A 10,188-nucleotide genomic window follows, 5' to 3' on the forward strand; every position below is an offset into this window, starting at 1 on the left:
ACTGGAGTCCCTATTCATGTCGATCCCGACTACAGGCTTTTAGTAGTACTTTACAATAAGATTGTTATTTCCCATAACCTGGAAATGAACATTTCTTAGAATTAATAAACAATTAACACTGTGTGTTCATTGGACAACGGGTTAATTGATGGTAAAATTAATTTTATTACATTAAGTTAATTTTATTAACTGATCCAAATATTAAAGGTCCCGTTCTTCGTGATCCCATGTTTCAAACTTTAGTTAGTGTGTAATGTTGTTGTTAGAGTATAAATAAAATTTTTAAATTTTTAAAGCTCAAAGTTCAATGCCAAGCGAGATATTTTATTTAACAGAAGTCGCCTACATCGAACGGCCAGTTTGGACTACATCCCTCTACTTCCTTCTTTAATGACGTCACTAAAACAGTTTTTTGACTAACCTCCGCCCACAGGAATACACAAGAGTTGCGTTTGTAGAGTGTGTTTGTCGCCATGTCGTCGAAACGCTGTTATTTTCATCCTGCAGTCCAATCACCGGGTCTGATTCCGGCTCAAATTGATAGGGTAAAATTAAAGACATGTTTACAATAACACTGAGCGCGTGCATCTCCACGTTATGGTAAGAGGCGTGACCTTTCCGGGCAAGGAGCACTAAACTGCTGTCGAATCACAACACAGGAACCGCTGGCACAATCAGAACTCGTTACGTATTTCTGAAGGAGGGACTTCATAGAACAAGGAAGTCATCAGCCCGTTTTTATGACAGTGGAAACAGCGGTATACAGATAAGTAAATTATGTGAAAAATACTGTGTTTTTTTACACGCGAAACATGAACACATGTTATATTGCACACTATAAACACAATCAAAGCTTCAAAAAACCACGAAAAACGGGACCTTTAATAATTAATTATAACTAGTTATGATTAATTATTCATATTTATTTTGAGCTAATTTGCTACAAGGATTAGTTCACTTTCAACTGAAAATTAGCCCAAGCTTTACTCACCCTCAAGCCATCCTAGGTGTGTATGACTTTATTCTTTCTGATGAACACAACTGGAGATGTATTAATAAATATCCTGACACATCCAAGCTTTATAATCGCAGTATGCCTTACCAAATGAGTATGAGCTGAAGAAAGAACTTCCATCCACATCCATCATAAACATATTCCACAAGGCTCCGGAGGGTTAATAAACACCCGACTTGGCTTGAGGGTGAGTAAAGCTTGGACTAATTTTCATTTGAAAGTAAACTAATCCTTTAAGGGTCAAACATGTGTGGAAAAAAAAACATTCTACATTCATTTATAGGTGTATATGTGGGAATTTAACATTCAATCTAGATTACTGAATGAAGTTTATAAGAGGACTGGGCTGTGTGACTTTTTTGGTCTGCTGTGCATGCAAAAACTTATAGTTAATATATTGTCAGTTCATTATCCTGTATATTGTTCTTAAGTGGACTCCTGATGGTTATTTTTGATCAATTTAATAAAGTATTGTTTTAAAAAAAATAATAATAATCAAAGATGGCATCATTACTTTGATCTCTGAAATCGTACTTGGTTTTAAGTCCAGTCTTTTAAACAGTGTTGTTTGGCTCTCCAAGAATCACAACTGGAGAATTGCAGAGATTAGTTGGGTTTTGGGGTCAGAAAGCCTAAAATAATATCAAGCAGCACCTACATCACCAAAGGTTGTTGGGGAAGGTTTCAAGAAAAATCCTCACTCATCCAATAACAAACTCCAGCATATTCAGTTGTCAGACACGACTCGAACTTCAAAAGGGACTGGCTTCTATGCTCAGATGAAACTAACAGAGGACTCAAATGCAAAGAATTTATGAACAAAGTGAACAACAAAAAATATAAAGTATGTACGGGAGCTCCAGAGCTGTCCGTAGTGCTCAGCGGATAGCACAGGCTGTGGAGATCCCAAGATACAGTGCCCACATAGGATAGAGCTGCGAGCATCACTTGTCTAAGCATCCTGGGCACAACGGTGAAAAGAGGTAAGGCATAGATCACAAACATAACAAAGCCAAAAAAACATGAGACGAGCATGCAATTATCTCCTGACAAGGGTCAGACACAGCAGAGATTATAAGGGGAAATGGTAACAAGCGACAGGTGAGGGAAATCAGGACTCGCACAAACAGGGGGAAGCCAATGATGCACCCTGAACTGTGACAGTAGCCCCCATCCCTAGGGATGCCCGGACTCACCATGATGGAATTGTTCAGTGTGAGAGCACGATTCAGAATGTCATGAGCCGGAACCCAGCATCTCTCCTCCGGACCATAACCCGCCCAGTCTACTAGGTATTGATGACCTCTACCCCTTTGTCTCACATCAAGGAGCCAATGTACCATATAAGCCGGCGACCCCTCAATGAATCTGGGAGGTGGAGGGGCAGAGGTCTGGGGCTGAAGGGGGGAACAAATGACAGGCTTGATCTTGGAGACATGAGAGACCTGGTGGATATTCTTAAACTGGTTAGTTTGAGTCAAACCAACACCGGACTGAGCACCTTAGTGATAGTAAATGTACTCCAGTTATATCAGATCAATTGTACATGAATATCTTTGCGTAATGTTATGAACTGCATCTACACTATATATTCTCCATTTGCTTTTCTGTTTTATCTCAGGATGCCCGTCCCAAGGTCACTAGAGTACATCAGTGTGGTGAGCAGGGCAGGCGAGAGCCGTGAGGGAACGGCGCGAGGCCGGTGACGCGAGAGTTAACGAGCTCCACCTGTGAGGTGCACCGGCCTTGAGTCTCTCACGGAGGAGCTTGTTAACTCTCGCATCACCGGCCTCGCGCCGTTCCCTCACGGCTCTTGCCCGCCCTGCTCGCCCTGCTTGCTTCTATCTTAAATTAATTCATTGTTAGCTAACTAAGTGATTTATATATGTGCATTGCTGAAATTACAAAATTGGACACAGCCATCTCTGATAACAGATTACTCTAAATTGTTGACATGCATTCTCTGTAAAGCTGCTTTGAAACTATATGTGTTTTTGAAAAGCGCTATATACAAATAAATGTGACTTGAATTGAATTGAAAATGGTCCAATAATTTTGGGTCCCAGTTTACATGAGGGAAGTCTGATAGGAATGTCCTGGGAAGATAACTTAAGACCTTCTGACCACACACATAAAGTGGGGGCTTTGTACTGTGATGGTCCGCCAACACCTTGTTTCCCATGTGCGAAAGGAACAACAGGATTCTTGGGAGGGGAATAATGGTGGCTAGTAGCCTAAATAGCACTGGAAGGGAGACAAACCTGTAGATTATGCGCATACTCGACCATGGTTAATCTGGAACTCCAAGATGACGGTTCCACAGACGCCACACAGCGCAAGACCCTCTCCAGATCCTGGCTAGCATGTTTGGCCTGACTGTTAGTCTGCGGGTGATACCCGGAGGATAGACTTGCAGTTGACCCCAGCTGTTGACAGAACTCTGTCTAAAACTTAGACACAAATTGTGGACCCCTGTCAGAGACCACGTTCACGGGGAGGCCATGAATATGGAAAACGTGATCTAAGACAAGTCGCTGTCTCCCTCGCTGAAGGCAATTTGGGGAGGGGAATAAAATGGGCCGCCTTCGAGAACCTGTCCACCACAGTGAGGACTACCATGTTGCCACTAGACAGAGGTAGGCCTGTGACAAAGTCCACAGCTTTGTGTGACTTGTGCAGCTAGAGAACCCCTGCCGGGGGTTGATTGGAGCCTTTGCCCGCAGCACAAACTGGACAGGCCTACACGAACTGATGAGCGTCCCATGGCATGGATGGCCACCAAAACTGCTGCTTGATTAACATAAAAAATAGTTTGGATGAGTGGCCCACTGTAGGACGCCAGTTCGGACTGATTCAGGCACAAACAACAGGCTCTCTGGGCACTCCGCAGGAACTGTGACGTTGTGCAGTGCTGTGCGGACTCTGTACTCCACCCCCCAGGTGACCACTGCCACCACCCATTCAGGAGGCAGAACAGACAGCGAGGTTGATCTAACTTCAGCCTCAAAGATTCGCAAAAGCACCTCTGGCTTATCGTTTTTGGGCCCTGGGTGGTAGGAGATGTTAAACCTGAAATGACCAAAAAACAGTGCCTGTCAGGAATTTAGCTGTTTAGTGGTGCGGATATACCTATGAGCAGTCCAAACGATAAAAGGGACCCCCCCACCCTCTAACCAGTGCGCCTCTCCTCCAGGGCCAACTTAACAGCCAGTAACTCCCTATTCCCGATGTCGTAATTCTGCTCCGAGGGAGTTAAACGATGAGAAAAAAGGCACAGGGATCAGTGGCGATTTCTTTAAGACTGCAAGGGAAGCTTGGCTTCCCTTATAATGTCACAAAATTAATGGTCAAATATGTACTATTGTATTAACATTTTATTGACTAAAAATGCGTTAGAAAACGTTCATCTCAAAGACGAGTTCGTTCAGAATCAGTTACATATAGCAGGTCGGCTGACTCGATTTCCTTCTCATACATTCCCGCAGCGTCACAGTGCATTTCCCTATTGAAGCCCAGCGTCCATTGACTTCAATGGGGCTGCTTTGAACAGTTTTTTTCAGCGCTTCGAAACTAGACGGTCATTGGATAAACGCTGCGATTATGTCCCGCCCACGGACGCTCAGCGTCTCTGGGGGTGAATGGGGAGTGGGCTGGCCCGGACTCCGAGCTTCTGCGTGATGATTGGAGGGTCTGTCGAAAGACTGCATCTCCTTTTGACTGACAGCGATTCTGTACTATAAGGAATCACTGAAGCTATTCGCGCTCAGTCCCATCGTGGATTTCTCAAGTTCAGTCGAAATAAAAACTGCTGCAACCTATTTCTTTGATATTTGCCTGGCGAAATTGCTTGATTTTCATCATACATTTCACACAATTATACACCACATTCCTTGTTTCAGTTTTACAGAGTTTAAATTTTTTTTTTTAGATCGTTCATTCATTCATTCATTCCTTCATTCATTCAAAGGTGGGGTTTGAAGATCTGTCTAACTTTGACAGGGCATATAAAAGACATGAAAAGAGCAATGAACATGTGAGTGCATGTGCAAGATTAAGTTGCATGGGCAGGATCAGGGTTGAGCATGCAATAAATGAAGGTGCTCGCATTCAAGTGGCTAAACATAATGAAATAGTCAAACAAAACAGGGCCTTCCTAAACCGCCTTATTGATGTGACATCCTTGCTTGGCCGGCAGGAGCTGTCATTTAGGGGACATGATGAGAGTAGTGAATCATCCAACAAGGGGAATTACAGGGAGTTCACAGAAACATTAGCTAAATATGACTCTGTCCTGTCCACACAATTCGAGTCCTCAACTGTGTTTTCTGGTATGTCCCATACTATTCAAAATGATTTGATCACTGCTCTTGCAGCCACCGTTTCTGATCAGATCAGAGATGAAATTCAGGATGCTCCCTTTTTTGGATGGCAGGTGGATGAAACAACTGATATATCCTGCCGTGCCCAACTCTCTGTCATTGTTCGCTATGTGGATAGTGCAGGTAAAATTCAGGAGCGCTTTATTGGATTTTTTGATGTTTCGGGGGGGGGGGGGGGCGAGATGCCCAGTCCGTTTTTGAAATATTAAATGAGAACATGCAGGGCTACAATTTTAAGGACAAGCTTGTGGCACAGACCTATGATGGGGCTGCTGTCATGGCTTCAGATCTCAATGGTCTGCAGGCCAAAGTGAAAGCAATAGCCCCCAGTGCAATGTTTGTGCATTGCTATGCACACCGACTGAATCTGGTGCTGTCACAGGGGGCTAAATGCTTGCCTGAGTGCAGAATTTTTTTTGCATCACTCTCTGGATTTGCCACATTTTTTTCAAAATCCACAAAGAGGACATCTTTTCTGGAGTCTGCAGGCTGTTCAAGGTTGCCCAGAAACGCTCCTACTCGATGGAATTTCACATCACGGATAGTGAGCACTGTGGCAAACAATTATGATGGCCTCCTGCAGACATTTGAGAACATCATTGCAGATACAACAATGGATGATGATACACTGGATTGTGCCAAAGGCTTTGTGAGGAAACTGGAGGATTTTGAGTTTGTGTTCATGTTGTACACATATGAACAAATCTTCTCTGAGACTGATGTGGTCTTTGATATTGTCCAGCAGAGGGCGATGTATGTTCTTTACTGCAAGAACAGAATTGAATCTCTTCTTGCATTTGTCAAAGAGAAGAGGTCAGAGGGGGCTTTCCAAGCCATTTATGCCAAAACAGCAGATCTCACATCAGACCCACGAGATGAGCCCATGAGAAAGCGCCGTCTGACCCAATTGCAGGATCCCCAAGTGTGATACAGAAATCTGTACATGGCCATCCTTGATAACATCTTGGAGCAGATTCCTCGACGTTTTTCAAATTTGGAAAGCATGCTCTTCTTAGAATTAGTCAATCCAGGGAAATTTGATGACATGAGACAGGTATTTCCAGAGGAGGCCTTCCAAAGTGTCCTGAAAAGTTATGGCCATCACTTTGATTCAGGAAGACTGAGGTCAGAACTTCAAGTCCTGTATTCAGATCAGGACTTGCAGGGTAACAGGGGAAAGCTGTGTGATTACTTGGTGTTCCTTAAAGACATGGAGTTGGACAGTGCAATGCCTCAGCTTTACAAACTGTTCTCATTAGTGGCAACAATTGGAGCTACATCTGCAGGTGTAGAAAGGAGCTTCTCCTGTTTAAAGCGACTCAAGTCCTACACCCGAAACACAATGGGCCAAGGCCGTTTAAGCAGCCTAGCTCTGCTGGCCATTGAGAGGACACTGGTCAAGTCACTTGAAAAGACTCCTAGTTGGTACGACAGGGTCACAGACCATTTTCTTGAAAAGGAACGTAGGGCGGAATTTACTTTTAAATAAATAGACAATTTTATGATGTAGGCCGAAAATGAGCTTCCCCTCTCTGACAGACCAGTAGCCGCCACTGACAGGGATGTATTCTGTCATCCAAAGGTGATCTCTGAGACAAAACTGCCGTCACTCCCACCTCTGATGCATCCACCTCCACAACGAACTGACAAGGATAGAAGCCGAAACAAAGTGACTCTTTAAATTTGTAAATGCAGTCTGATCCTGCAACGACCAACAGAAACGTTTTCGAGTGGAGGTGAGATCAGTCAGAGGAAGGGTGACCTGGCTAAAATCCTGAATGAATCACCTCTTGCTGGACTGCACTATGAGAATCTGGGGTGCGCCAATCAGCCACAGCTTTTACCTTGGCGGGATCCATTCGGATACCCTTGGGTGAAAGAATAAATCCCAGGAACGGGTCCGACCATGTGTGAAACTTGCACTTCTCCACCTCCACGAATAAGCGATTCTCAAGCAGCCGCTGGAGCACTCACCTGATGTGCTGGACATATTCACGCTCATTCTCGGGGAGAAGATCAGGATGTCGTCGAGGTAAACAAATACAAACCAGTCGACCATGTATCTGAGCACATCGTTGACGAGTGCCTGGAAGACCACTGGGGAGTTAGAAAGCCCAAACGGCATGACCAAATATTCAAAGTGCCCTGTATGGATGTTAAAGGCGGTCTTCCAGTCCTTCTCCTGTCCCTCGTCAGCCCCTTGTTAACCTGTCTATTTAAACCTCTGTGCTTCAGTTGTTGTTTGTTGGTCAATACTCCTCTATGTGTGTTTCTGCCATTGCTCTCCTGCCTTCTGTGGGTTAAATGTTTGTGCTTGCATTTGGATTCTCTGCCTCGTCCCTGCTCACACATTACATTTATGTTTAAAGGGTTAGTTCACCCAAAAATGAAAATTCTGTCATTAATTACTCACCCTCATGTCGTTCTGTAAGACCTTCATTCATCTTCAGAACACAAACGAAGATATTTTTGATCAAATCTGATGGCTCAGTGAGGCCTGCATCGCCAGCAAGATAATTAACACTTCCAACCTTAATGTTATGGAGCGTCGAGAATACTTTTTGTGCACCAAAAAACTAAATAACGACTTTATTCAACAATATCTAGTGATGGGCGATTTCACGCTCCGAACCACTGATTCGAAAGAAAAGATTTGTAAAGCTTCGAAGCTTCATGAAGCAGTGTTTTGAAATCGGCCATCTCTAGGTATTGTTGAATAAAGCCGTAAACAAAAAGTATTCTCGTTGCTTCATAACGTTAGTCTCGGAGGAACGCAGCTCCTTGAAATCACAAGGTAGTTTTGCAAAGGTAGGGAGCGCGGTTCCCTGAGCTATTCATCAGATTTTATCATGCACATTCAGAGGAACTATAAAAACAAACTGAAGTTAGACCCCCATCAAACTAAGTACAAGGTACTTTTGAATATGTCAAGTAGTATTCAAACAAGGGTTGGGTCTATAGAGTGTGGTGGCTCATATTTTCCTGTGCTCGCAATATGTCATCAGATCCTGGGTGAATGTAGCGTTGGAAAGCAGATGATGTCCATCGTCCCATTCTTTCGAGCATAGGAGCAGGGACCGTAGAAGCTGCTGTTGTAGCTGCTCCTATGCTGTGTAGAGGCTGCGGGCGAGACCACAATGTTGGCAGAGGAGGTGATGTGTGAACCAACATCTTGTCATGATGTTCCCGTCCTCAGTGGCAAACAGTGGCTCATTGGAATGCGAATGAGAGCGAAATTCAGATACTGGATAATGAAAGAGAGAGGACAAAATTCAGAATTGGTAGGAGATATGGGTGAATTTCAAAATGTTTTGATTTCAGTGAGATATCAGCCAGTGAGAGGTCTTGGGAAGGGTTAAATTCCCCATATCTTAAAGGCTGAAATACGGCTTCCAGGAGTGTGTTAGTACATGAGCTAAAGAAACCTGTGCGCAGCTGATTTTTGAGAAGGCTCTGCATCTCGGGAACCAAGCATCTTAGATGAAGTTTCTGATGTTAGAGCTTTAATGGATGAAGGCAATTTTTAGGACTCAAAACAATGGATGATGAAGCCACATACAGTAGAGATGTCAACTGGAACAGTAGAAACTGCATGTGCAATACAGATTGAAGAATAGTAAGACCAGACAGAATCATTGGTTTTTATTGTGGATTTAGCCAGTCCTAATCTCAAGTATTGGTTAGCTGAGGAGGTCAGGTGCTCTAGAGCGTCAATTTAGTCGAGGATAGTTAGACTGAAGGGAGGGCAGTGGAGGCTTGATGGAGAAGCGTCTGGCCATAACCGTCTGAATTTGAATCAAGATAATGAATCAGCAATTTTATTGTCTAACTCTGGTATGTGTGCTGCTTGCATAGTGAAATTACCCAGTACGCAAGACCAGGTAAGACGTCTGATGAGTTTATTAACTCGAACTCTCCCGCCATCTAGAAAATGAATCACGAATATCCGCTGGGTCACATGACCATCCTTGAAGTGACCATTGCATGTACCCTTCATGAAGGGATTCAGACTTTTGTTTGGAACACCCTACAACTGGGAAAATGCAGTTTGGAATTTGAAGCAAGAATGAGGCAGTTTATGAATGAGTCATTGAATCTTTGACTCAACCAATTCATTCAAAACGCTGAATCATTCAGTGATGAAAACAGTGTTTCTGTGATCTTTGGAACTATTTTCGCTGCTGAAATAGAACAAAAATAGTCAATACACACACACACATTACAAGTTTTAATGGTAAGATTTTAGTTTATGGTCCAATTCTCACTATTATCTAGTTTATTAGCATGCATATTACTTGGATATTGGCTGTTTATTAGTATTTATAAAGCACATAATAATGCCTTATTCTGCATGACCTTATTCTACATCCCTTAATCTACCCAATACCTAAACTTAACAACTGACTTACTAACTATTAATAAGCATGATTAGGAGTTTATTGAGACAAAAGTCATAGATAATAGTGAGAATTGGATCCTAAACTAGTGTGACCTTTTTAAGAATAAAATAATTGAGATACTTTAAAAAATAAAATACAGATGTTACTTTTCATGGCAAAAATCAGCAAACTATTCTTTGGTGTGCAGTCAAAACTGACCTATATAAGAGTATAATAACAGTATATTGATTGTTAACAGACGTTCAGCAACATGAAAAGGCCAAACAGCTGATAGTTGAGTGAAAGCCTCGTTCAGTTCTGAAAGCCGAGGAGAGTTAGTTTACAGCTCAGTACAGCAGCTGTCTGTCTGTTTCCTAAACAGCACATTTTACTTAAAGTCACGCGTCCTTGAAAA

General features: G+C 43.0%; 1 protein-coding gene across 1 annotated transcript; it reads left to right on the forward strand.

Annotated features, from left to right (window-relative positions):
- The first annotated feature begins 5,002 nt into the window (after positions 1–5,002).
- Positions 5,003–7,038, forward strand: LOC125257204 (zinc finger MYM-type protein 1). Its single transcript, XM_048173672.1, has 3 exons — positions 5,003–5,517; positions 5,682–6,316; positions 6,368–7,038. The coding sequence occupies exons 1-3, from the start codon at positions 5,076–5,078 to the stop codon at positions 6,881–6,883; spliced, it is 1,593 nt and encodes a 530-aa protein (XP_048029629.1). The 5' UTR covers positions 5,003–5,075; the 3' UTR covers positions 6,884–7,038.
- The last annotated feature ends 3,150 nt before the right edge of the window (positions 7,039–10,188 follow it).

Source organism: Megalobrama amblycephala, linkage group LG21, assembly GCF_018812025.1.
Source record: "Megalobrama amblycephala isolate DHTTF-2021 linkage group LG21, ASM1881202v1, whole genome shotgun sequence".
NCBI lineage: Eukaryota > Metazoa > Chordata > Actinopteri > Cypriniformes > Xenocyprididae > Megalobrama > Megalobrama amblycephala.